This window comes from Lacerta agilis, chromosome Z, assembly GCF_009819535.1.
Source record: "Lacerta agilis isolate rLacAgi1 chromosome Z, rLacAgi1.pri, whole genome shotgun sequence".
In the NCBI taxonomy this organism is placed as follows: domain Eukaryota; kingdom Metazoa; phylum Chordata; class Lepidosauria; order Squamata; family Lacertidae; genus Lacerta; species Lacerta agilis.
In genome coordinates, this window is record NC_046331.1 from 10,834,010 (window position 1) to 10,861,684 (window position 27,675).

The 27,675-nt window shown below is 44.9% G+C and overlaps 1 protein-coding gene across 4 annotated transcripts in view; it reads left to right on the forward strand.

Moving 5' to 3' along the window:
• The window catches only part of MAPKAP1 (MAPK associated protein 1), a 181,779-nt gene that overhangs the window by 115,623 nt on the left and 38,481 nt on the right, over positions 1-27,675 (forward strand). For 3 of the 4 annotated variants that reach the window (XM_033137518.1, XM_033137519.1, XM_033137516.1), the window contains exons 8-9: positions 14,256-14,363; positions 27,169-27,309. In XM_033137518.1, the coding sequence (XP_032993409.1) occupies positions 14,256-14,363; positions 27,169-27,309 (249 nt within the window). The remainder of the gene's footprint in view (positions 1-14,255; positions 14,364-27,168; positions 27,310-27,675) is intronic. The other variant, XM_033137517.1, reaches the window with a different exon arrangement.

Sequence of the window (27,675 nt, forward strand, 5' to 3'; positions counted from 1 at the left end):
GTTACTGAAGGGATGGGGGCTTTCAGCTGCAGCAGTAGCAAAGCACAATGGAAGGTGTATATATATTTGTGCATGCATCTGTGTGTGTGTGTCTCTCACACACGTTTATAAAAACTACAGATGGCTAACAAGAGGCATTACCTCTTTTCTCTCTCCCTTAAGTTGCAGTGCCGCTTTTCAGGTGATGCCTGTCTATGATGCACACATGCATAACCTGAAAGCAAAGGAGGTTCCCTGTTTATCAGTATGAAAACCTAATCACTAGATTAATTAGCTAACAATGCAATCCTATGCATGTCTACTTGAGTTCAGGGGGGCTTGCTCCCAAGTGTGTGTGTGTGTGTGTGCGTACATGTACGTGCATGCATGCATGCATGCCCAGGTGCAGCGCTCCCCCCCCCGAGCCAGAACTAAGGATTAAGCAGGAGACATAACAACATATTTTGGGATTACAACTTTATTGAATTGCAGATGTAGGAAACCTTGGCATAGGCATTGGGTATGTATCCCTCTCAGCCCTCTACTGGGGATCTGAGGCAAGTCAGGATCGAACGGAAATATGGGGCCACTGCAAAATGTGCATTTACACAACTGGTTCCCTCCCACGTAGCTGGGGGGGGGAGTTCTATGGCCCACTTGTTGTACACTTGTGGATAGAGACTCCCCCCAAGACCCCTCTAACAGGGTACTGTGATATCACCACCGCAGAAGGCGTGAGTTCCACCCAGTGCCTAAAATTGCCACCCGAGGCTACGAAATCAAGGAAATGTTACCTTGAAGGCATTCTAACACAAAGAGGTGAAGCATCTGGATAACACATTCCGATTTGGCCAACTGCTTGGTTTTGATTCTTACCACTGCCTGGTTGTCAGGCCAGAAACAAACCTTGGTGTTCTTGATCTGGTGGCCCCAGATGCGTAGTGCAACTAAAATTGGAACCAACTCAAGAAAGGTTAAGTCATGTGTGATGGCTGTGGAGTGCCAGGACCCTGGCCACAGGCAGGCACACCAGTGGACCCAGAAGTAAACCCAAAGCCACAGCAACAAGAGGCACCAGAGTGTACTTGCAGCTCGTCTTTGGTGATTAACGACTCCTGCCAAAATGAGACCCTGTTATGAGGAAAGTCAACCAGATCCCGAGGTCTTCTTTTAAGTTGTGTGTCACTCTTACATGATGGTGGGGGGGGGGCAACTCCCCTGTCTGTGAGCCGAACCAAGCGGGCACAAAAGCCTCTACCAGCTGCAATGAACCTACAGGCAAAATTGAGGTGCCCAAGCAGGGACTGCTGCTGGCACAGGGTGATCTTTTTGAGGGAAATCATAGAATTTAGCAAACTCCTAAGGGTATGTACCGTAACTTGGCTTGTGGTAAACGAGATGTTTGTTTGAGGTTTCCAGCTTGATACCCAAGTATGATAGGATGCTGGCCGGGCCCTTGGTTTTTTTGGCTGCTAAGGGTATGGAAAATTCGGCAGCGATTTGGATAAATGAATCTCATGCTTGTGAGCAGGCATCTGTGCCTGGGGGACCCATTAGAAAATTGTCATATAAATAATACTCAGGGGCAGCCTGGTTTTTTCTTCATATCCCACTCCACAAACGTGCTTAAAGGTCTCGAAAATGGCACAAGGTATGGAGCACCCCATGGGCATGGCTTTATCAAAGTACCAATGATCCTGGAGCTTGAAACCCAACAACCAGAAGTCATCTGGGTGAACCAGAAGTAGGTGGAATGCAGATTCAATGTCACACTTTGCCAGGAGGGCACCAGGGTCACACTTCTTAACCAGATTAATTGCGTGATCCAGTGATGCATATTTAACTGAACACTTCTCAGTGCAGGATGGCATCATTGTGAATCACGTGGATTTCACGTGGACCTTTTTGGAGACGATTTCGAGGTGTCACACTGTGAATTTCTTAAAGGACAGGCGTGGGAAAGAACCCCCAACCCTGCCAAGGTCGCGTTCAATTTGAATACTTTTCTGGGCAATGTGTGGCATTTCCCTATCTGACTTCTGGTTAGATGGATGAGTCAGAACTGGAGTGCCCTCAGCTGAGATATGGAAAAAGATCATGAAATCCCTTCTCCAGGTATCTCGCCGCCTCCCTGTTTGGGTATGTGTGCAAGAATGGTAACATAGCTGCAAGAGAGACTGGGGAGGGGGCTAGAGAGAAAGGTGGGTCCCTTTGCTGGCTGGGAGCCCGAAGTTCCAGCTGCCACTCTGAAATCCTTCTTTCCAGATCTGGGTCCTAAGTTCCTGGAGCTGTGAAAAAAGGCCCTGGCACAAAAAACATTTTGAATGGGAGTGAGAACTGCCGCAGCACTCTCATGCATGTAGCGGAATTTTCCCCTGTGGCATGAACCATTGTTGTATTCCCAACACACCCGGTGCATAACATGATCTTGCCATGTGTGCATCGGCCTGCTCCAAATGCTGCCATAGGCAGGCAATGGTTCTGTCTACTGTCCCTAGATACTGAGCAGGAGGAATATTCACTTGAAGAAGAGTAATTGGGGTAAAGGGGGGGAGGATTCACCCTACGCCTGGAAGCAAGCGCTGGTCACTTGGTTGCATGGCTCTTGGTGGTGCTAGAAGAAGAAGAAGAAGAAGAAGAAGAAGAAGAAGAAGAAGAAGAAGAAGAAGAAGAAGAAGAAGAAGAAGAAGAAGAGTTTGGATTTGATATCCCGCTTTATCACTACCCGGAGGAGTCTCAAAGCGGCTAACATTCTCCTTTCCCTTCCTCCCCCACAACAAACACTCTGAGGTGAGTGGGGCTGAGAGACTTCAAAAAAGTGTGACTGGCCCAAGGTCACCCAGCAGCTGCATGTGGAGGAGCGGAGACCCGAACCAGGTTCACCAGATTACAAGTCTACTGCTCTTAACCACTACACCACACTGGGAGGCCCCACTGTTGGGCTCTTGCCTCCAGTGGTAATACTGTGGGTGGGGGTGTGCTTCCTCCCCATAGATAATGCCCTATTCTTGATCTTTTTTGCCACTTGCACAGCTCAGCTTGGCTGGGAGCCCCCCTTGCCGTGCCCTTACATGTGTGGGGTGGAGAAACAAGTTCCTGGTGTTCAGTTGTGCTGGCAGGCGGCATGCTGGCGCTTCCAGGAGCATGAGAGGTTGATAGCAGGTTTCTGGTTGGTTGGTTGGTTGGTGGTTGGGTTGTTGTTGGCTGTTTATATTATTACTGTAAAGAACTAGGGAGTGATATAGCAAAGAGTTATAAGGAGAAACCACAGAGCCACAAAGGATAATTGTGCACTTAGGGAAAGCTGCAAAATAAAACAGAATGCTGTTTTCACATGGCCTTTTTTGCAATCAGGTTGCCAAGGGAGTTTGAGGTCACTTCAGTAACCAACCGAGACAGCCAGCCCCACACGAAGAGAAAACGCTGCCAGGATATACAGTATCAAGGCAAAGCCCAAGAACCCCCTTTGGCCAATTATCCCATGAACAATTAAATAGCTGAGAATTAATTGCACACAAAGCACTCAGTTTAAGTTACATTACTCAATTCATTCAGAATATATATACAAAGGTTTTGGGGTTGTTGTTGTTGTTGTTGTTGTTGTTGTTGTTATTTCTTATTTTTATGGCCACCAACACATGATATATAGATATAGATATACCAACATATGTGCGTACTACATACACATGCACATAAGTACACATGCACACACACACATGTATGCATATATGCACACCACATATGTATACATACATTTTGTTGTTTAGTCATTTAGTTGTGTCCGACTCTTCATGACCCCATGGACCAGAGCACGCCATGCACTCCTGTCTTCCGTATACATACATATACACCTGCAAAACATGCATGCCCAGATGCACGCTACACATGCCTGCATACACACAGAGACACATACATACATACATACATACATATATATACATAGCGTTTTTAATAATCTGTGACATGATGAATTGACATAACAAAGGAGTCTAGCATCAGTGTGGGAAAGAACCCTGAGTCATATATTCCAACCCCCCAACATGCAGGAATGTGCACCGGTCCTAAATGGGGACCGAAACCTGCAACCATACATATGGGGAATACCATCCACTCCTTAAATGCCCCGTCTAAAAGCCTTTGCCCTCTCTGAGGACTGAATGCTGTTTCAAACATGGGGCAGTCAGCGCATTAATATGCCTTTTCTGGTACTAATAAAAAGTTATTATATTGGTTTATGTTTAAGAGGGAAGAACCGTTTCAGAGTTTTTGGTTATTTGACTACAAACATTTAGGAATTGTTTTGTAGGGAACCATGTGTGAAAACTGCTTATAGGATCAGTTTACCAGAAGTGTTTTCATGTTCAAGGAATACAGTGAGTGGAGGTTTGCAGTAAAATTGGGGTAGTTACTTACGCTGTTTCACTGGGGGGGGGGGGCAGAAGCAAAAGGCAACTCTCAGATCCCAACCTGCTTACAATCAAGAACACCAGCAGGGGTGAGATTAGAGAGAGCTGGAAATTGGGGGAAGGTGTGGCAAGGGAAGTGAACGTAGTCAAACGCAGCTGAATGCACTTAAATGTTCTTTTAAAAAAAAAACCCAAAAACTTCATATAGCCTTTATGTCTAATTAAAACACAATTATCACCATCGTAAATGTCAGGGCTGAGCCACAGGCAGCAATCAGAGGGGAGCCAGGAGCTGAGAATCAGGAATTGTGCCAGGTGCTCCGAAGCGGAAGGACAAGAGCCAGGAGCCAAAGGACACAGAGAAACGGACCAGAGCCAAGAAGTCCATTATTCCTTAGGCAAAGTCCCAGCCAAAACAGGAAACATTTTATAGCCCTTCCTAAGTAGGGGAGCCCGATGGCCGTCCTGAGGCTGAACACACTTCCCTGCCCATGAAGGTCCTCCAAATAATAGCTCTTGAAGCTCATCACATGGAGGGGGCAGCCAGGCACAGAGCCCCACATGTCTGTTCTAGCCCCAGTTGTTCAGGGCATGATAGCAACAACAGAAGAACAAAAGAGGGCTGGGGGTGCCTCTGCTACCCAGCAGGGAGAAAGCCCACTTCAATGGAGAGATTTAAACTTTTACTGGCAAATATTAATATTTCACAACCAGAAGAGCAGGGGAGGGGAACTTTCAACATGTCAAGCATGGAAGGCTGCCTTCTGTTTCATGTGTGTGTGTTTTAGTGTGTTTAGTATAGGATTGGTTGGTTGGTTAGTTGATTTGGGGTTTGGTCTGGGGTTGTTGTTGTTGTTGTTTGTATGCATGGCAATAACTTCACCTCCTCTGACTTCTGTCCTTGCCTTGGATCTGGTTGGGAGCATGTGCACTTCCCTTCAGCTCTGTGCAACTCCTGAGCTGCTGTATCAAAACGCTTTGCAAGGCAGCAGCTACAGAATACAAAAGACCTCAGGGAGCAGTATTAGAGAGTGTGTGGGTGTGTCGACCTGCAATGTTTATTATTTGGGACTGGGCCATCTCTGATTCTGCTAGACCTGATCAGTGATGGCATACCGCTTAAGAACATAAGAAGAGCTTGCTAGTTCAGGTAAGTGGTCGATCTAGTACAGCATCCTTTACTCACAGTAGCCACCCAGATGCCTCTGGGAAATCCTCAAGTAAGACTGTGGCATAGCCATCGTGGCTACTTGCCATTGATAGCCTTGTCCTCCATAGATTTGTCCAATCCTCTTTTAAAGCCATCCAAGTTAGTGGCCAACACTGCCTCCTGTGGGAGCAAGCTCTATAGTTCTAACCTCATTGTGTGAAGAAGCGTAGACCGAACAACCAAATCTGATGGATGGCACTTACCCAGAACAGAATAAGAAATCAAGAAGTATAAGGGGGCAGCTTGTTTGCCTCATTCAGCAACAAGTGGCCCATGTGTGCAGGTGCAGCAAACCTGGAAGCCTTACAGCAGGCAGCACCATGGATTGGCTGGCTCTCTGGGTCACCAGATCCTCACTTCCCACCCCACACCCAATGGAAGGGAGAAGCTGAGCAGATGGAGAAACTCTGGCTTTCATCTCTCTCCCTTTCCTGTAGCCTTTAAATTGCACTTAGCTGTTGTCTTTTTTATTTTTTGAAAAAAGCTGCATATAAATATTTTAAATAAACAAAAGGGGTTGCACCAGTTCCAAGCCAAACCACAAAAGCTGATTTCCCCCTGGAAGTTCTCTATTAAAAATGCTTTCTATCTGATAAAGAACTGAGCTACTTTTAGCTTTAAGGCTTCCCTGTCTTTTCCTTCCTCCTTTTTCAGAGAGGAAAGAAAATCTACTATAGTATGGACATAGGAAGCAGTTTGGCATAGGGAGTCAAACTATTGGTTCATCCACTCTGACTGGCAGTGACTAGAAATGTTAGAAGGCAGCAGTTTCCATTTTGACTTGTATATGTCAATGTCAGCATTGTTTCCATTCAGTTTCCATGATATATTATGTTTTTCATTTCAGTGACCACTATTATGTTGCTAATGTTGTTGTTGTTTATTTTTATTATTTTTATTTAATTCATTACCTTCCCTTCACCCTAAGGTCCCAATGCAGATTACGATAATTTAAAATACAACTTTTTTTTAAAAAAAAATTAACAATTGCAAAAAAAATAGAGGAGGGGATGTAGTCACAACAGGGTGTATGCTTAATTTAGCATAAGTAGTTTTGTAAGCTACATCATTACATAAGACTTACGTTTATTTCAGTGTCAGGGAAATGTCAGAACAATGAAAAGGAAGACACCTTCATTAATTGCATAGCTTTTGCAGATTTGTTGTTGTTCAGTCGTTCAGTCGTGTCCGACTCTTCGTGACCCCATGGACCAGAGCACGCCAGGCACGCCTATCCTTCACTGCCTCTCGCAGTTTAGCCAAACTCATGTTAGTAGCTTCGAGAACACTATCCAACCATCTCATCCTCTGCCGTCCCCTTCTCCTTGTGCCCTCCATCTTTCCCTGACCGCAGACAAATGCATGGGCCACAGCAGTTTCTGTTTCTGATTCCATTTTTGTTGGGAATACTCTGGCATCCCTAGTAATGACTCTTGGGGGTTTTGGGCAGAGGAGGGTCTTTCTCATCACATGCTCTCTGATCATTTTAACTGGATATGCCAGTGATCTGGACCCCAGGGACCTCCAGCATGTGCCCTGTCACTGGGCTGTGGCCCTTCCTAGTCTAGCAACACCTACTGCTTCCCAGCATCAGTTCCATAGAGGGTTGAATGAGCAGCTACAGGGCTGGGGAGCAGAATGGAACTGGGAGAGACCCCTGGGAACCGATGGGCTTAACAGTCATGCTTCAAAATACCAAAACACCAAAAACAGTCATGCTGCGGTCCATGCATTTTTCTGCAGTCAGGAAACCAAGAGAAGGCTATTAATTGCTAGTAGACATGATGGCTATGCTCTGCCTCCACAGTTGGAGGCAGCATTGCTTCTCAATAGCAGTTGCTGGAAACCACGGGAGGGCAGAGTGCTCTTTTGTTTTAATACTGCTTGAGGGTTTCCACAGGCATCTGGGTGGTCACTGTGAGAACAGGATGTTGGACCAGATGGGCCATAGGCCTGATCCAGCAGGCTTTTCCTTGTGTTCTTATGTTCTTCTAGCCAGTGGTATAACACATTGCAAGAGTTGGACTGGATGGCCATGGGTCCCTTCCAGCTCTACAATCCTGTGAGTCTGTAAAACAAACATATTGTTAAAGCGAAAACAAAAAACACAAAGCAATAATATAAAAACACTTAAAGCAAATGAAACAGAAAACCAGAGGATGCAAACACTTAAAAAGGGGCCTCATCTTATGGTTCAGGAAAGTCCTGGGCAAAAAGATACGTCTTTATTAGATGTCTGAAGCAAGAAGTGGTTGCTATCTCCATTATGGCAGATGGGAGGGTATTGTGCATTATAGGGGCAACATCAGACAACGCCCGTTTCTGGGTTCAGTACCATGAGTAGAATTTCCCCCAAACAATCCAAGTGATCTTACAGATCTGTACAGGGGCAGGCAGTCTTTCTGGTAACACAATCTTGAGAAAGTTTACAGCTTTACAGATTGGCAGGATAAATCTGAAGATACTGTTCCTGAAACAGACTGTGCAGTTCAGGCAGACCCAACAGCTAAGTATCCACATCAAAGGAGTAATAATATTTTTTTTGACTCTATAGTGTTTTGGAACGCTTACGCATGTTCATTTCAGTAGACACACAATCTATGAGGAATTCATGTAAAGCATCCTTTTTCCATGCCGGCTTCTCAGGATCAAACATAGTGTCCTCTGGCAAACAACAATTTATTCCACATCTTTGTTTAAAAACAACTCATCAGTACCAAAAAAAAGGAGGGTATCTTTCTGTAATTTTGACCCAATTCACAGCTTTCTCTTTCTTAACAGCCTTTTTTTAAAAAAGGAGTGGGGGGGGGGAGAGAACCTGTTTATAGCATTTGCTTCTCTCTCATTTTTCTGAAGGTGGGGGGAAGGAAAAAGAAAAGGTTTCGAGGTTTATTGTTGCAGCTTCATCTTCCTTGACCTATGCATTCTTCATTGCTATTGAAAGTTAATGGGGGCACAATTGCATTCCCAAACATTGGGGCTGTGAAAGTAGCCCAGGCCCAAACTTACTTGATCTCTGGTGATCGGTTCAATTTAGTGACCATTTTTAGCCATTAGGGTCCAGGCAGAGTGATGGTGATTTGGCGGAGGCCCAGTGTCTCTGGGAAAATTGGCTCTTTGATAAGAGTCCTGTTATCAGAGGGGGATACTTTCTCATTTACATTTAGATGAGTATTGATTATTTATTTACTCTGAGAAGTGAGATTCGTTCCCAATCTTATCTCTCCTCGTCTCTGCTTGTCAGCAGAAAGAGAGATAGAGCTCCCTGACATCAGCCCCCGAGATAACAGCACTTTCTTAGCAGAGATAAAAGTTGGAATTGGGCCTTTTTCTCGCCTTGACTGAAAGGATAAGTTTTAAAAATTAGAACTGATGGGTCAGGCTTTCAAAAGCCTTTCTGAAGGCTTTTGCAATTTAACCGGCCAGCGGGATGGCTCAGTATAATAGGGTCCAGCTTTTCACTCTTTTGTTGAGGGAATTGTTTAATTTGGTTATACATCTCGTCATCTGGGAGTGGAGGGGCTTTTTTTTTTTTGGCAGGGTGCAGCATAAGAAGGCAGAATTGTTAACCTTCGCAGGTCACATTCAGTTTTGTTTTGTTTTTTAATTTTGAAACCAGCTGCTAGAAGGGAAATGTTTAAGCAATAGGTCAGGAAACAAACAAAAAAACCTGCGAAATTGGGGGGGGGGCACAGCGGCAGTGAGGGAGATGTGGATTGTTTACCAAACACATTCTAGTGTTAGCAGCCCTGCATATGTGACTGCTTGTGGCTGAAGTGCAGCATCCGTGGAGGTTGTGCCCAACTAAGCACTACTCGGAGTAGACCTACTAGAATCAATTGACCTACTAGTCGTGTGCTACAAAATTGTTTCCAGGCTTAGATCAGGTTTTGACCTATAAAGCCTTATATGGCTTTATCAGAACCTGGGTGCCGCAAGGACCGCCTCTCCCCACAGAAACCCACCCAGACCCTGGGATCACCATTTGAGGCCTGTCTTCATGTGTCCCCTCCATGGTAGGTTTAGAGACTGGCAACACAAGATTGTGTCTTTTCATTTGTGGAATGCTCTCCCCAAGAAAGACACACCTGGCACCATCTTTATTTTTAGGCACCAGACAAACACTTTCCTATTTACCTAGGCTTCCAGCCCTGAATCTGAACTGTGGCGTTGTAGCCCCTTTAACTGGGGCACAGTCTGTAAGCCCTGCCTTTTCTCTGTAGATAAGTGGTTTTATACTTTTGCTAGACTTGTTCTTAACTGGTTTTTTATGTAAGTCACTTTATGTCACTCTGCAACAGATGTGACTAACAAAGTAATAATTTCAGCTGGCCTCCTCTCAGTAGGACTGGCTCTGGGTACAACCCAGGGAGTCTCTCCCAGAGCTACATGAAGATGCCAGGGATTGAACCCAGGACTTTTGCAACTAAGCTGTGGATGCAACCTCACACCATTTAGTTTTTCTCCCCAGACTGAGTACATGCCTTCCATCAGAGTTAAATAAAGGGAAATTACATAATCAGTTACAAATGGGTGATCGCATACACACACCCAAGTGGCCTCTGGGTAATCAGGGCACGAAGTCACCAGTGCTTTCCCCAGCAAGTATTTCTTTTTGTGGGTAGACTTAAGAGGAAGCTGGAGCTTCTGCTTAGGTGTTGTGGCCAATAGTCATGGATTGACTTCTCTTCCATGAATTTGTATATTATATGTAGCTCCTCCATTCCCCCACCCCTTTCCAGAAGCAGCCAATGTTCCTGTTTTCATATTAACACACTTTTTCTCTTGCTGGTAGTTCATTGGTTTGCTTAAAAAAAAAGTTTATTACCGGTATATTTTATTGTGATCATTATATGTTTGATGTTTATTTTGTATGCTGCTTTGCAAAGTCAGTATTGGAAGGCATTATAAAAAAATCTTAACAACAACGATAGCCACCATTGGAGTCACTTCTAGGAATCCCCCTTTGCTTTTTGATTAATCTAGGAACTCTCCCGTTGTCACGGTGTCCCTTCCTAAAACCATCACTCCTGTTCCGTTTTCATTTCCCATGAAGAATCATAGAATCGTAGAATTGTAAGGTACCACAAGAGCCATCTAGTCCAACCCCCTGTGATGCAGGAATCTTTTGCTCAATGTGGGGCTTGAACCCACAACCCTGAGATTAAAAGTCTCATGCTGTACTCACTGAACTACCAGCTACTTCCCATCACCAGCTGCAGTATGCAGATGTTGTCCCAACATCCCTGGCCATTGGTTAGGCTAGCTGAGGCTAATGGGTGTTGTAGACCAGCAACATCTGGAGGGCCACAGATCCTTCATCCATAATCTAAAAAGTGGTATCCCCTATTTCATGCGAGAGACAGAAGGGGGGTGCCTCTTGGATTAGGGCTGAGAAACACATAGCCCTTCTAGATGTTGTTTGGACTCCAGCTCTCAACAGCCCCTGTCACTGTGGCTAAAGCTGCAGAAATATATATTTGACAGCTATCATACCTGTGTCCCATTTCCCCAGGTTACTAAGTCTAGAATCTGCAAATGAGCTGTTGTAATGAAACAACTCAGACTGTGAGCTTCTATATGAGCTGTAGGCTCCACCCATTTGCGTGTGTCCTTCCTTTGCCCCTCATCCATACAACGTTCGCCAGAAACAACTTTTGTCCCAAATGTTCTCCCTGCTAAATCTGGAGTTCCCCTCTCCTCAGAAAACCCAAAAAGGACATTTTCCATGTACACCTTTGTTCGTTGTTGTTTCAATGTGGGAGTTTTTTTGTATGGAGCAGTTTCTACAGAGGAGGGTTGCTTGAAACAGCAAACAGTGGAAAACAGGGAGAATGGACATGGAAGCTCCAGGTTAAAATCACATCCAAATAAATATATGCCACTTCATGTATGGATTGCCTGGGGCAAATGTCAAATGTATACCAGCTCTTGGTTTTAAGACTACTCCTTTTCCTTGTGTGTTCGTTCCCATAATTAGGGATGGAAAGGAAAACCCATCCCTTAGCCTTACTTGCAGGTAGCTTTCCTTTGGTTGAATTGTAATCTGTTTTATACTTTTCAACTATCTTTTTTATATATAAAAAAGCACCCATATTCTTAAAAGTTTCAGAGGCATACCGATTGATTTTAAAGACAATCCATTAATTGATCAAAAGGCAGACCATTAATCAACACAACGGTTTCCAAGACGTTGTGTCATTAATGGGTGCCAGCAGCAAATTTCTAAGCAAATGTGGCAACTGGGATCTTTCCAGCCACGGGTGCCAAGAGCGGGGGCTGTTCTCAGTTCTGAGGATTGTTTTACACAAGGCTGCTCAGTTCTTAATCCACGTCTGACAATACACACACGCACACAGTTTCCATTTTAGCGTCTGCTTTTGGCACTAATGGCAATGCCTTTTTTGTTCTTTTGTTGTTGTTTTTTAAACTATCATGGATAAAATGTGTTTTTCCTTATTTGACACAACTTATCCCCCCCCCCTTTTGTTCCTAGCCTAGCTTGTGAGCTTTGGGTTTATCACAGACACGCACACAGGGGTGTTTTCTTTTTTAAAAAAAAAGATGAGCAAGTGCTTTCCACTTTGTTCTGGGATGCTTTGTGTTTCTTTTTGTGTGCAAGTGGTTTTGTTTTGTTTTTATTTTGCTTTGTTCTCTCACCTCTCCTATCCCTCTTTGTGGGTGCATGTGCATTCACATGCACCTTTTTTCCTTTCCTTTCCTTTCCTTTCCTTTCCTTTCCTTTCCTTTCCTTTCCTTTCCTTTCCTTTCCTTTCCTTTTTTTGTATTTTGCTAGTTGCTTGTTTCTCAGAGTGCAATTGGTTTCCTAAATGCCTGGAACCAGCTACATGTGCCATTTCTGATTGCGCCAGCCACATGGGGACTCGCTGCGCTTTCCCTGCCTGCAGCTCACAAATCGGCTGCTTTTTCTGCATCTGTTCAAGAAAGTCACCAAGAGTAGAGACAGAGAGTATTCATTTTCCCGACAAATCAATGCTGCATCAAGAGCAAACTACACTGGCACAGGGAGAGTACTCTTCACACGACTGGGGTTGGGGGGAGGAAGGGAGAGCAGGAAGGGCAGAGGAGCCATAATTGAAACCCAGCCGCCGTAAATTTTGAAATTAATTGTCTTAACACGTTCCATCTCGTAACCAATGTGATGTCCGAGACGCCCGTTTTTGTTTTTCCCTGTGCTTTTTAAATATTTGTAAATGCTTTGCTGAGTTTGAATTATGAGAGGATTACGATGAGACACTTAACTCCCGTTCCAGAGAAAGCATTGTCTGCTCTTTTTCTCTGCACCTTCCTCCTGCAACCCATTACAGCCACTCCACAAATTCTTAAGAGAAGGAGAAGCATTTCAGAGCCTTAAAGGAGTCAAAGGTTGAGAATGGTCATCACATGCCATTGAATTAGAATACCGTTTACCAAATCTCTGTTACTGTTTTCTGCATTAAAACTGGAGGGGTTGATTTCCAGTGTGTGTTGTAATATTTAATGACTTGCCCTCAAATCAGATTCCTCCTTCCCTGAGTTGAGGGCCTGGTTGTTGCCGATCTGGGTGTTCCTGATTAGGAAGAAGCCTGCACAAAGCAGAGACTCATAAAGAGGTGAAGCAGGCAACCTCATCTGACACAGAACATTTTCTTTATCTAGAAGGATTGAATGATCTGCTTATACTTGATGCAGAGTCTTCTGTCTTCAAGTGAACACTTCCTGGAAGGGAGGGTAGGCCAGATCATGACTCGTGCACAGATGCAGAAGGGAGCCTTTTCCCAGGGCGGGAAGGTACATTCATATCTCAGTGTGATGTAGCAGAATTAGACAGCAGGGCATCTCTGAATGGGCAGGTGCATTATGATCGCAGGAGTCTTTAATTATCTAATTAACTTTATGTCCCATCACACAAGTTCCCTTATGGTACACCAATGCACCCTAGTACACCATTTGAAATTTGCTAGATTACTAAATTCAGATCCCTCCTTGAGGCATGGAATTAGTGGATGGGATTTTTCTTGGGCACAAATCAATTTGCTCTACATCTACATTCTTTCAGTACTAAAATGGGAACAATACTCGTCTACCTTACAGGGCTGTTTCACTGTGGGGGGGGGAGGTGTTAAGAAGTATAAATAACTAAATGTGGTCTGCACTATTTATCTGTTCAGGCTCTGTCTCATCTGGAGTCCTTTAATGCTGATGTGGGGAACCATCTTCTGCCCCGAGGGTCACAATCCCTTCCGGAAAACCTTCTGAGAGCTGCATGCCAGTGGTGGGCAGGGCCAGAGGCAAAAGTGGGCAGAGCAATCAGGATAAATTTTTATCTTTGTTCAGCAGGCTAATTTCTAAACATCCCTCTCTCTATTTCATCCATGGAAGCAAGAAGTTTTAGCAGAGTTCAAGGACATGTCCTAGAGAAGCAAAACACTATGTGAGCCAGAGCCAATGAGGTTGTGTGGCTAAGGGAGTGGGCATGTGGCTCTGGGAGAGTTATGAGGGCCAGATAGAGAGGCCTAGAGGACCACAGTTGACTCTTGAGCTTGAGGTTCCCCACCCATGCTTTAATGTTTTATTTCTCCCCTCCCTCCAAAAAAAAATTCCCCCTTCCCCCCTGCCCAAGCTGAAAGAAATCCTGTAAATGTATTGTCTGTTTTCAGGCCCTCAGTACCGGCTGGAGAAGCAGAACGAGCCCAACGTCCCTGTTGACTTAGACTGTACCTTGGAGAGCCAGAGCACTTTGGAATTCTGCCTCGTCCGCGAGAATAGTACGTTGTTGGCCCTTTCCCTCCCTCTCTTGCGCTCTCGTAAAAGCTGCTTAAGGTCACATTGTTTATGTCCTCTAGATCCCCCAGGCTGGGCAAGCAAAGTTGGAAGATCTGGCTATTTCTTTCTTTTCTTCCTTCCTCTTCCCAACCGCCCCCCCAAAGCCATCTTCCCTCCCTGCCAGAAAGACTTCTCTTTCCAAAACTACAGTGATTGATTTCCATACCTTTTCGGTTAAATAGTCTGCACCCTATCACTTCATGATTAATCTGTTTTCTGCTAACCTCTGTGCTTGTGAAGTTACGAGCCTGTTATGAACCTCTCCCTCTCCCTCTCCCTTTCTCTCCTGCCCCAGTCACTGATCTACCCCTGCCGCTCCAAGAAACCTGAGCAAGGGTGGCCTGGCTTGTTACAGAGGTTGACCCTTTCTTCTCAGGCTTTTACCAGCATTCCTTCTACTTTTTATTTGTTTAAAAGCATTTCTAAACCACATAATCTTTAATTTCTTAAGCCAGCCCGCCAGATCCATTGCTCATTGACCAATCAGGCCATTCTTACATACCAGGGTGGGAAACCATTTTAGCTCCATGGGCTGGATCCTTATCGAGATCAACCTCGCAGGCCAAATCTGAAAGGTGGGTGGGTGAACTAGCATTCTCAATAGTTGTTTAACTATTAGTCCCTCTTCCCAGGGGACTCTGGGAATTGTAGCTCAGGGAGGGGACTAAGCGTCTCCAAACAACTCTCAGGAGCCGTAACAAACTACAGCTCCTAGGATGCTTGGAGGAAGCCATAGCTGTTTAAAGTAGCATAAGCTTGTCTACACAAAAATGTTTTAAGCAGTCCCCAAAAGAGTTCAGTGAAAGAGCCTGTCTGATGTCAGTAGACCATCATGGGCTGAGTGAGGTCCACTCCCTTGACTCAGAGGTCATGAGACTTCTGAAGCTCTTTTGTAAGTGACTCTGAGAACTTGAAGCTATAAAGCAGAATGTAAGTATTCTAAATAAGCACACAAACAAAGAAACCGCCCAAGCCAACTAACTTGTGTTTTCTAAGGATTAGATTACAGTGAGCTTTCTTGCTTATTTACTTATCATATCTTTATCTCATCTTTTTTCCTCCAAGGGGCTCCAGGTGGCATACCTGGTTCCCCCGCCCCCATTTAATCCCCACAACAACCCTGTGAGGTAGGTGAGGCTGAGAGGGAGTGACTGGTCCTCAGCATCACCCAGAGAGCTTCATGGCTGAGTGGGATTTTGAATCCTGATTTCCAAGGTCTAAATCCCAGACTCTAGCCGCTATACCACACTGGCTATCGTTTAAGGGGTCATTATCTCATAGCCTAATGTGTTTAAGTTTGCTGCTTCTTTTCTCTTAACTCAGTATTTAAGGCATATCAATGTGGAGGGGAAAGAGAATGTGAGGAATTGGACAGCTGTGAATGAGCTCTTCACATCCTTTGGAAGCGGCTGCAGTTGCACTATACGTTTCGGTCTAATTTTAGCTGCTGTAATTAAAGTTAGTTGTTTCTCTTGATAAAGGAGTTTCAGTATGAGAGTTATTTCAGACGATCCACTTACGGTACGTATGTAATGTGTGTGTGATATGTGCAATATATGATTGTGTGTGATATATGTGTGTGAGAGAGGATATCCATCCATTCTCTGCACAGAGCTGAACAGATGCTAGTGAAATGCAAGCCAAAATTCTCTTTTTCAGCCAGTGTATCATTTATATTTCAAAGGGATTAAGTTAAAAAAGAGGGCTTTGCGTTAGCACAAATACACAGCAAGATGTCTCCTTTTCCACAGAGCCCTTGCTGCTGTCAAAAGGATTAACAAAACACTTCCCATATTTGGGACTTTTGAAACATACAGTAAGACTCGTATTTGGAATGCCATTGCCTTTTTTCCCTCCTCCTCCTCTCTCTCTCTCTCTCTTACGAGGTCCCCCAACTATTCACGCTTAATTTACTTTTATACCTCCCACCCAGCTTCTGGAAAGTTCCTGGTTCTCATTTCATCGTTAGATAGTAATTAGTATTCAAGGGAAATTGGTCTTAATATATTAAAATTGGTTAAGTGCCTTTAGACCTGTACCAAAGCCAATGTCTTATTGGAAAATGTAATTGGGGACGCTGTGTATGTAATTAATTGAATTACAATTAAGAACTTTCATTAAGCAATATACTAGTACATTGAAGTAATAAGGGAATGTGGGTCTTTTTGTGGGGGTGCTGCATGGTTAACCTTGTGTTGTTATTTTCTTGGAGAAACAGGAAGTTTGTTCAGTCTCTGATGCAGGGGTGGCTCACCAGCTGTGTTTGGGCTCCAGCTCCCATCAGCCCCCACCAGCTTGGTCAGCAGTTGGGGACGATGGGAGTTGCAGTCCAGTAACATCTAGGGGTCATGGTATGGGCTACCCTTGCTTTGATGTTTGAAGCAGCAAGGCTAAAGATTACTTTTTCTGTATTGCTGATATTAACGTTTTGCCATTTTCTTGCACTGCTCCCAAGGCAGGAACATAGGAAGCTGCCTGGCACTGGGTCAGATCATTGGGTCCATCTAGGTCAATATTGTCTCCACTGATTGGACGTGCTTTAGGCAGGAGACATTCACAGTCCCTCCTGGAGATGTGTCCTGAGCACACCCAGCCAAGGAGGACAAGCAGCCAATAATGTAGTTTAATTCTTTATTGACAAAAGCACGTGCTTCCAGAAGTTCCTACAGTGCACTGGAAACACATGCACACATGCTCCTAGTGACTACATAGCTGGCATGAAGTTTCCCAACTAAGCAGTTAAAGCAATAGTGGGACCACCATGCCCACCCCCAGCTTAAGTACCCTCACCTGAAGAAGCAGAGTGCATGCAACCTGAGACTTCTTCTGTGCTTCCATCTTGAAGCCTCTCCTAGTTCTAGGAGACAGCAGGGAAGAGGGCAATGGAGATTTGACCAGCCCACCCATCACCTGAACAGCCTATTCCTGCGCCCCCATCTCTTGACTGCTTGGACCCTTCCCCTTCCTTTAGCCAAGGCTCCTGACTCATGGGTGGCACCAAAACCCATAAATTGCTGCTCCTCTCTCCTGAGTTAGCCTCCGCCCCCTGCCTTTGCCACACACTCATCAGAGCCCTGCTAAAATGCTGCCAGAGATTGAACCTGGGACCTTCTGTATGCAAGGCAGATGCTCTGGCACTGAGCTACAGCCCTTCCCTCAGGACATGCCTTAGACAGAGTCAGGTGGTTGGTCCATCTACCCCAGTGTTGTCCACATTCATTTGCAGTGGCTAATTAGGGTATCATACAAGAGGTTGTCTCCAAGTTTTACTCAGGGTAAATCCACTGAAAGTAATGAACCTAAGTTTAGTCATGCATGGTATTTTCAGTGGGTCTACTCTGAGAAGGACTGGCATTGGGTACCATCCAGGGGATTGAATCTGTGACCTGGAGAGCTGCTGCCAGTCAGTGTAAATAGTACTGAGCCAGATAGACCAATGGTCTGACAGTATAAGGCAGTTCCTGTGTTCCTAATAAGCCTGGAGCTGCAACCTGTTTGAGAAGAAGCCATGCCACCCAAAAGTAGAGTACTCGTATGTTGGTTTCTTGGGGGATGGAGAGCCAATCTGTGTGGAGGGAGGAGCCAAGGAGAAGCCATGCCCTTGAAAGATAAAAGGGAGTCTGACAGTCTTGGGTAGTGGGGAGCAGGCAGGAAGCAGAACTCTTCTATAAAATGGGACTGGGCTTAGTCCCAGGCTCCCATCTAGTGGAAGAATTCATCCCAGAAGCCTGATCTGGGGATCCTGGTGCTGGCAGCTAGTCTTGATTTAAGGCTGTTTCCTGTGTTCATATTGTCAGCTAATATCTCATAGATGGCTCACTATTTCTTTTCTTCTTTTTTGTCAGTGGTTTTCCTAATAATTTCTGTTCTTTCACTGCTGTAAAGGAAAAGCAAACTAAAAAAAAGTTCAAACACAATACCTTTCTCTGCTTCTGCAAAACGTCCTGTCAAGGGTGCATTTGAGAGCACAAGTTGCTATTTCTCAGAATCATGGCAGTGGCTGTGACTTCAAACAGTGAAATGGGTCCATGTTCTTAAGAATGCACATGAAATAATTTCAACAAAGGCTCTTAAAATCTGCCGTGTGGGGATTCCATTTATGTTTTATTTAGTCTTTGTGGCTCAGTCTTGGATTGATTTAAAGCACAATGCTGCTTTTACTCAAAAGCAAGCCCCACTGTGGTCAGTGGGGCTTTCTCCCTAGTAATGGTGCATAGGGTGAGATCCAAGGACTTGAGACCAGCCATTCCCCAACCTGGTGCCTCCAGACATTGTTGTGACTGCAACTGCCATCAGCCCCTAGGCAGCATGGCCAATGGCCAGGGTTGATGGGAGTTGTAGTCCCAAGCTCTGGAAGGTGCCTGCTTGCAGAATGCTGGTCTCCCTCCCCACTTCCACTGAAATTACACCACTACCCCAGGGGCATGGTGTGTGTGTGTGTTTCTGGCGTTTTGTTGTTTTTCCCTTCCAGATCTTCGCATAGCTATTCCTGACATGCCAGCTGCTGTTGCCAACACTGCCACTCAGCTGTTACTTAGAGCTTCACATATTCTCCAACAACTTGCAACTTCCTGCTAATTCTGTTTCTCCTGTGTGGGTGCTGTTTCATGGGCCTTAACCCTTTTGACTCAGCTGCTTGAACATGGCATTTGTGCAGCTTACTATCTGTCATAAGAGGCAAACAGATACACGCCACCACCCTGAGTCATATGGGGGCACATGCATCACTGCCTCTCTGTGCAGCCGAAGGTCAGGTTTCTGCCTCCCTAATTCAAGCATTTGCATATATAACGGTACCTCTCATTGATTTTGTACCCTTTATTTTGTTCATTTGTTGTTGTTGCACCATTTCTTCCTATGAAGTGTTGCCTGCGAGGTTGGTTCTTGCAACTTCCCAAAGATATGGGTTCTAGATTATTGTCAGGGGAGTTAATAAGTGAGCATGTTTACTTGTATTACTGATTCACAGTGCGGGTGCCGTAGAGCAGCAGTGGGGAAATCATTTTCAGCCTGAGGGCCACATTCCTTCTGTGCAGCCCTCCAGGGGCCACATGCCGGTGTTGGTTGGAGCCAAAGTGTGCGGGGCAACAAATGTTAATGTTACATTTGCATAGGAGTCTAGTTTTGTACATACACACCTCTATCCTACTCACAGACAACCAAAAGGCATTATCAGAGTTCAATGACATATTCTAGCCAGGAATAAAAACACACAAGGAGGGTGAGAAGCAAGACCAATAGAGAGGCCTAGAACAGCCCCTCTTAGAGGTCCAGATAGGTCTGATTTGTTCATATAATCAGCTGGTCTGAGAGGACATCGCTCTCTAATCTTAGACATCACTTTTTAATCTTGTGCCATCAGAACAAGTATATTTTTTTATTCATATTTATTAATGCTTTGAAACTGTTCAGTATAATAAAATCTGCATCAGTTAACAAAAAAGATCAAGACTTTTACCTAACTACATATCTTAATTGCTTTAATTTGCTGCTCTAAGTGACAGAGTCTGTCATATTTAGGTGCAATACACAAAAACAAGTTGTGAAGTTTATCAAATGTCAAAAAATCAGCAAGTGTCTTAAGTTTGAGAATCTCCTTTGAGCTCAAATTCTTTTGAGTAAATTTCGAAGGCCAGATTCAGCCACCTCTAAGCCTGAGGTTGCCCCCACCCCACCCCACCCCACCCCACCTTAGAGGCCTCCCTTTATCCAACGTTTATCAAGGCTGAGAAGTGTAGTCAAGACATTGGTGAGATGAGGAGTGAACAGCCTCCAGCCCTTGGCATACCTTCAAAAAGCCTCTGTGAGCAGTCAGTTGAGACTCCTTGCAAAAGCAGCCTTTTCCTTCCACAACAACCAGAGTAGAGGAAGGTTGATTAGGGAGGAAGATTAGGGAGGCGTATCCCAACTTTGGGTTTTGTTCTTGCCAACTTTGAACAGCTTTGAACAGTCAGCATGTGTTGCCCAACCATTTACCCCAAGGGAGTGAGACCCTCAACAGAAAAACAGTTGCCACCCTATGTTACATTAATCAATTAAATGCTTCGATTAAAAAGTGCTGCTGCTGAATCTGCAAATTTTATTAAATTGTTGCAGAGAATGAAATCAATTCATCATAGTAAACAATAAAACTGTTTTAATCAATTAATCAAATGAACTTCTGATTCAAAATCAATGCTTTTATTCAGCAGAGATTATTAGCTTACAGTTTTTGATAGATTAAAAAGCTAATAAACCAGTAGATCATATTCATTCATCCCTTATATATAAAAAAAAAGGTTAGGCTTTCAAACGCCATCTTGAAAGAGGCATTCTTTCTTGCATGTGAGAGAGAAAGGGGAATGTCTCTACAAAACCTGAGGCAGGATTCGAACCTGCCATTTCCCAAGCCCTAACCCTAGCTCACCTTAGCTCTTACCCCAGGGTTCATGTTTCCAGTGACACAACTGAGCATTTGAAAGAGGCTCTCAATGACTCTTATTTTTAGACTTCATTTATGTATCCCTTCCTGTGATGCTTTTCAAAACTATTTCACAATGCCGTTATATGTAAAAGAATTACATGTATAGAAACCATTACATACACTGGTCATGCTGGCCCTAATCTGCCTCCTCGGAGGGAGCAGTGCTTCCGAATACCAGATGCTAGAAACCGCAGGAGGGGAGAGTTACTCTTGTGCTTGGGGTCCTGCTTCTGGGTTTCCCACCTTGGTTGGCTGCAGTGAGAACAGGATGCTGGACTAGATGTTCTGATACAGGCATCCCCCCACGTACACACGTGTGTGGCCGTGTAAGTGTGTGGTGACAGGAAATAAATAAGTTGAATCATACCGGGAATCAGCAGGAGAGAGCTGGACACCTGTAGCTGACAGACTGAAGTAGAGCTCATCCGGAGACCCTCCTGTGCCAAGCCAGAGCCGCCCAGACAGCTACCAGTAAAGAGAAGAAGGGAAGAAGAGGGAGGAAATGGGGCGAGAGTCACGGGGGCGACGTAAAGGGGACACCCGCTGCTTCACCACTCTCCTGTCTCTCCTGCTGGCTTCCCTCCACCAGCCTCGCTGAGCAAGTGGAGGCTCCCTGCCTCCATCCACCCCCCACATGGCCATACCTGAGAGACTGACCTTCTCAGGAGGAGGAGAGAAAGATGGTGACAGTGAAGGCGGGCGCTTGCATGGAAAGTGAGCAAGGGTTCCTTGGGGGGAAATGGCGCCGCCCAGGGAGGAAACCTGACCCAACCCTGCTTCCCACACAATTTCCCCCTAAAGACCTCAAGCCCCACAGGTCTCCTGGAGCCAGGTTTGTTCACTCTCTTGGTTTATAAAGGATATTTATTTATTTATTTATTTATTTATACATACCCCACCCATCTGGCTGGGCCTCCATCAGACATTAAAAGCTTCCCTAAACAGGACTGCCTTAAGATGTCTTCTAAAAGTCTCGTAGTAGTTCTCTTTGACATCTGGTGGGAGGGTGTTCCACAGGGCGGGCGCCACTACTGAGAAGGCCCTCTGCCTGGTTCCTTGTAACTTGGGTTCTCGCAGCGAGGGAACCACCAGAAGGCCCTCGGCACTGGATCTCAGTGTCCGGGCTGAACGATGGGGGTGGAGACGCTCCTTCAGGTATACTGGACAGAGGCCGTTTTATCCCTTCCGTTTTATCTTTTATCCCTTCCCTTCTCTTTTTATTTTCATTTTAAAGATGCTTTTTAGAGGGTGCTCACCACTTGACGTGATTTCACTTATGCATGCGGGGGCCCAGAATGTAGCCCCGCATAAGTGGGAGGATGCCTGTATATAAAAACAATTTTAAACAGTTTGAGATTCTGATCGGAATAAAAAAACTCCTGCTCAGAAGGCTTGTTGAAAGAGGAAAGTTGAATCTGGAGCATGCATCATTACTTTTTGTTCAGCTGTGTTCTTGGTTATATGTTATGATAATAGTCCATAGCGTGGTCACATTAACCTGGGAATCTCTAGTAGAGAAACACTGTCATGACTCCGGAGGAGTCATTACCATCCGCCTACCTGCGTAGGACTGGTGTGGTTACTGTGGCATGCAGTGTTGCATTTGCTGAGAGATCCCATTTGTTGTGAGGCACAAAAGAAGTCAAACAAGCCTGATTTACTTTTTACAGTTTCAGAAGTCCTGTTGGATTTTGTGTGGCACAGCATTGGGGTGTGAAATTGCAATGACGGGGCCATCTGCCTTAATCCTTGCATCCCAATTGAACCTTTCCCTCCCTGCGTTTTATTTAGAGTGATTGTGCAGCTTTTCAGAGCATATTTTATCTAGTTTACCCCACCCCACCAGTTCTCTACTAAATGGACTCTATCATTATGAAGACTAAAGGACAGAGTTTGGAGGTCTCACTCTTTAAAAAAAAAGAAAAAAGAAAGCTTGTGTTCTCCTCCTTGCCATTTAAAATTGCCTGCTGAAATTACACCCAGGGCCAGTGAGAGCCTGCCCAAACTTGGGACCAGTTCATCATTTGGTCCCCCTCATGGGGAAGGGAGTTCCACAGTTTGCTTGTCTGGCCAGCAGAAGCACCTTTCCACCAGTCACTGCTTGGCCACATGGTTATATAGTTGTGAGAGCATCTTCTGTGGATCAGTCTCTCTACAGGGACAGCTTTAGGGCCACTACTGCTTGGGGAGCTGGTCTGGTGGTGGAGCATGCCTGTCACGAACAATCTAGTCAGAAGTTCACTCAACAGCTGAAACAAACTGTACAAGGCAGCACGCATTTGCATGGCCAGTGTTGTGTTAACGTTGTTGTTTAATCAGAGGGGAAGTTTACAGCATCTAATGGGAGTTGTAGTCCAGATCAAACCAAAGCTCTGCTAGCAGCAGACCAGAGCACCCTCCATTTCACCAAGCTGTAGTATGGACTTTGGGTAGTTCTGTGGTGCCTTTTTGACTACCCTGACCCTTATTACATGAGGTTTGTACCTGTTCTCAGGTATGTTGTTCAGTATTGTGTGCAGACCAGCAAATACCTGGACATGCTGAGAACCGAACTGGATTCCAACCTCTGCACGACTCAGGGGCTGGGCAAAAATAGCCTCAGCAGCTCTTCTCCTTCAGCTCCCTCCCAAATGGATACCATGATTGGTTTCTGCTCCTCCTCGTCCTTGTACCAACTTCCCTTTCTTGTGGATTCCTTGTCTGTGCCACAGGGAGCTTAGGGGTGAGCCATGCACGGCCCCTACTCATCCCTTGTGCTTGCCTGTTTCTCTTCCTCCCCTTGGCCCTGTGAGCCCCAGCTTCCTTTGTTACACCAATCCTACACCTTTTCCTCTTCACACACTCTCATTTACATCCTTGGGCAGCAGCCAGCGCCCTGGCAGGATCCAGTGCCACAGTGCCTGGCCTTGCCCTTGCCCCATCCCTTAATTTGTTTTGTGGCCCAACTCTCAGAGCAGCACCCAGTGACTGGATCCGGACACCCGTTTAACTCCCCACGATTCCCCCAACCTGTCGTCGCTCTGGTAGAGCATTGTAGAGGAGCTAAAAGGATGGTCAGGTCCAAGCACCCATCACTGCTTTCAGCAGTGTTAGCCTGACCAGGTAAGGCTATCAGGTCTCGCTGACAAAGAAAGCCCCCTCCCCCAACCTAGAACTGGCCCTCTTGTTGACCAGGGTGTGCTTCTCAATCCTAATGTGATATGTAGTTTGTTCCCAGATCACTTCTCATGATAGCTTCCCAACTCCCACTAGGTGACACACTATAGACACAGCTATACCATATATTTAAAGCACTATGGTACAAATTTAAGCAGTCATAGCTTCCCCAAAATAATTCTGTGCTCTGTGGTTTGTTCCCAGGTACAATTCCCAGAGAGATAAAACAACACTCCTCACAGGGGTCTCTGCCAATTGTAGCTCTTTGAGGGGAACAGGGGTCTCCTAACAACTGTCAGCACCTTTAACAAGCTCCCAGAATCCGGGGGGACGGGGGACTGTTTAAAGTGGTATCAAAGTGCTTTAAATGTACCGCATGAATGTGACCTCTGAGAGCCCAGTATAAGCCTATCGCAAAATGCTTCAGGGCAACCAGGCTGGCCCCTTCCCACCTTCAGAGCAGCTCGGTGGTTTGGGATATCAGTTAGCGCACTTGGGGATTAGAAGGTCAGAGCTCTGGAAGCATTATTACCACACTGAGCCCGTTCCAGCAACGTAAAAGTCTTGCGTAGAATTAATGTACAGAAATTGGCAAGCCATGTTCCCATTTTTACTGCCACTTTTCAGGCCTCTCTGCTAAAATCCCATCTTCTCATTTATTTTTTTAAAAAATCATATATATATATATATATATATATATATATATATATATATATATATATGTTTTCATTAATCTCTCATGACAAAATTTAGGGCTGCGAAACTGGCAGTTGTTTCGGCTTTTAGGACTACATTAGCTGGCGTATTAAACAAAATGTGTCACTCTCGCAGTATCTTCTGCAAGAAGCTAAATCAATTTCCTCAGCCGTTTCCATGCACCACTTTATCTAAAAGCATCTGAATTATCATTTACAGCTAAGATGCTTTATTAGCAGCTGGCTTGAAAATTGCTCTATGGGAGAGAAAAAAATTGTGTGTCACTTTATAGTAATTTTTAAATTGGTGTTAATCCAACATAGTAAAGTATTTTTTTATATAGGGGTGGGGGGGACACCCAAAAACCTTTTTTCATAATTGTCATTTTGGCTTAATGAGATGTTATCTTTTTCTTCTTTATTTTTGGAAGCCAGCTCTGCCATGGCAGAGAGAATGCTATATGAAGTAAATAGTATTTGGGGTTTCCATCATAGAACTGTGAACATACTGGGCTTGACATAATACCTTCTCTTAACTGAAAAGGTGGGGAGGGTGTGTGTGTGTGTGTGGGTGTGTGTGGGTGAGAGAGAGAGAGAGAGAGAGAGAGAGAGAGAGAGAGAGAGAACACTGATATCTGATGCCTTTTGTGGGGAGTTTAAAAGTACACAAAAATAGCTATACCAGGTATCAACAGTGAGGTACTCATGGACCCCGACAGCCCCCGCAAAGACCTTCTTCAGTCCACATAGCATCTCCTCCCCCCACTTCCCCATTGAAATAAGGCATAAAAGAAGCATTTTATTGTAGCCAATAAAACAGGTTTCGTGTTGAGTTAATAGTATATGTTTGTTCATGGGCGTACGCAGGGGGGGCAGCTGCCCCCCCCCAGAAGCAAAAAAATAATAATTAAATGGTTATCGGCAGCCTAAAAGGAAAAAAAGCTCTCCTAAAAAAAGCTCAACTACTGGTCTTTCTCCCCCTCCCAAAATCTCAATAACAATTGAGCTCTTGGCCAACACTGTGTGTGTGTGTGTAGCGCTGGCTGATCTTTGCAAGGGAGCTTTGGAAACTGAGTTCCCTTGCATGGTGAGTAGTTCCTTCGCAAGGCCTGAGGATCCTGGGAAACTGAGTTTTTTCAGCCATTTGGGGCTTTCTGTTGGGGGGGGGAGTTTTTCTGTTTTTTGAAGCTGTTTTTGTTTGCTGTTTACATAATGTGGTCAGTAATCTAAAAATGAACCGAACCCCTAAAAAACGGGGCATCCCTCATCCCCAAAAAAGGTCAACAACTTTGAGCTGAACCCCCAAAAAACAGGGGTAGATCACTGCTGAAAGTAGATCACAGTCTCTTGGGAGCTGGCCACCCCTGGTATAAGACATGTAACTAGAATAAATTTTTAAAAAAAATTCAAGCAAATAATTGTAATAACTACCGTAATAAAGCACTGCTATACTTATATATTATTTTCCTAAAATTTTGGTTTCATTTGCCTTTCCGTGCTGAAATGTCACAACCTGAACGACCATGGATTGTGTCCCCCCCCCCCTAGTTTTGATCCTGGGTACGCCCCTGTGTTTGTTTGTCATCCACAATAGTTTCTCTGGTTTGCCACAAGCCCCACAAAGGCTCTGTGATGGTGTAGAGGAGAACGCTGCCAACATTCTCTGGCCATATCCACACCATACATTTAAGGCACTATGATACTACTTTACACAGTTATGGCTTCCACCAAAGCAACTTGGGAGCTGGAGTTTGTTAAGGGTTCTGAGAGTCGTTAGGATTCCCTTATTCCCCTCGCAGAGCTACAATTCCCAGACTTGTTAAACAATCAGTACCTCTTCCCGGAGATCCCTGGACACTGTAGCTCTAAGGAGGAAATGGGGATCTCCTAACAACTCTCTGCACCTCTCGAGGATCCAAAGGTTATTGGTCTCTCAGCTGAGTTGATGGGAAAGCCTTGCAGTCCCTTTCCTTCAGAAAGAGGGGAGAGATATAAATTGAATTCATCATCTTCCTAATCTCTCTATCTACTTTTGCCTGATGGAGCTGGTGTTTTGGCAGAGCCAGTGGGGAGAGGCCTTGGAGTCCCACATCTGCCTTTCCTATAGCCAAATACAACAGGCAAGATATTTATGCTTATTTATTTATATTTATAAACCAATATCAAGGCAATGTACAAAAAAAAAACTAATAATGAAGTACAGAACATACGGCCAACACTGACTCAATAAGTTTGATTGACTAGCATAACTTTTCATTCATCCTAGTGCAGAACCTGCATTTTTTAAAATTCTGGTTTTGACCCAAAAGTGCATTTATTTGCTCACCTGCTTTGCAGTTCTGTCAATGACTTTTGCACGTAATCCTTTTACCTTGGAGTGGTATGTCAACAGAAACAGGCCCTCTTACGTTTTTGACTTTTTTTTTGGTGCAGGTTCGAGAGGCGAAGAGATCTCAGAAGAGGACCCACAGATTGACATTGCAACCGTCCAGGACATGTTAAGCAGCCACCATTACAAGTCTTTCAAAGTCAGCATGATCCACAGGCTTCGGTTCACCACAGACGTTCAGTTAGGTAAATTGGTTTGCCCCACTCAATGCTAACAAACAAACACAAAACGCCATACATGTGACCATTTACCTACCATCTTTGATTCCTAGTTTTTTTCTTCACTGACATTTACAATATACCTGTCAGGGACTGGGCAGAGGAGGAATGGTGGAGTCCGCCTCCTGCTCCCCATTCTGACCCTTCCAGGGAGGGGGAGGGGGAAGACAGTATAGATTAACAACGGTGGGTTGCGGGAGATCACAGCTCAGAGGCAGATGAGGGGGAAAGTTGGGAAATAATGGGAGAGGAGGAGGAAGAGGAAGCAGGGCAACAGCTGACAAACATAGTGTCTTTAGAAAGCATTACAGACCCTCCATCTCCCAGAACCCA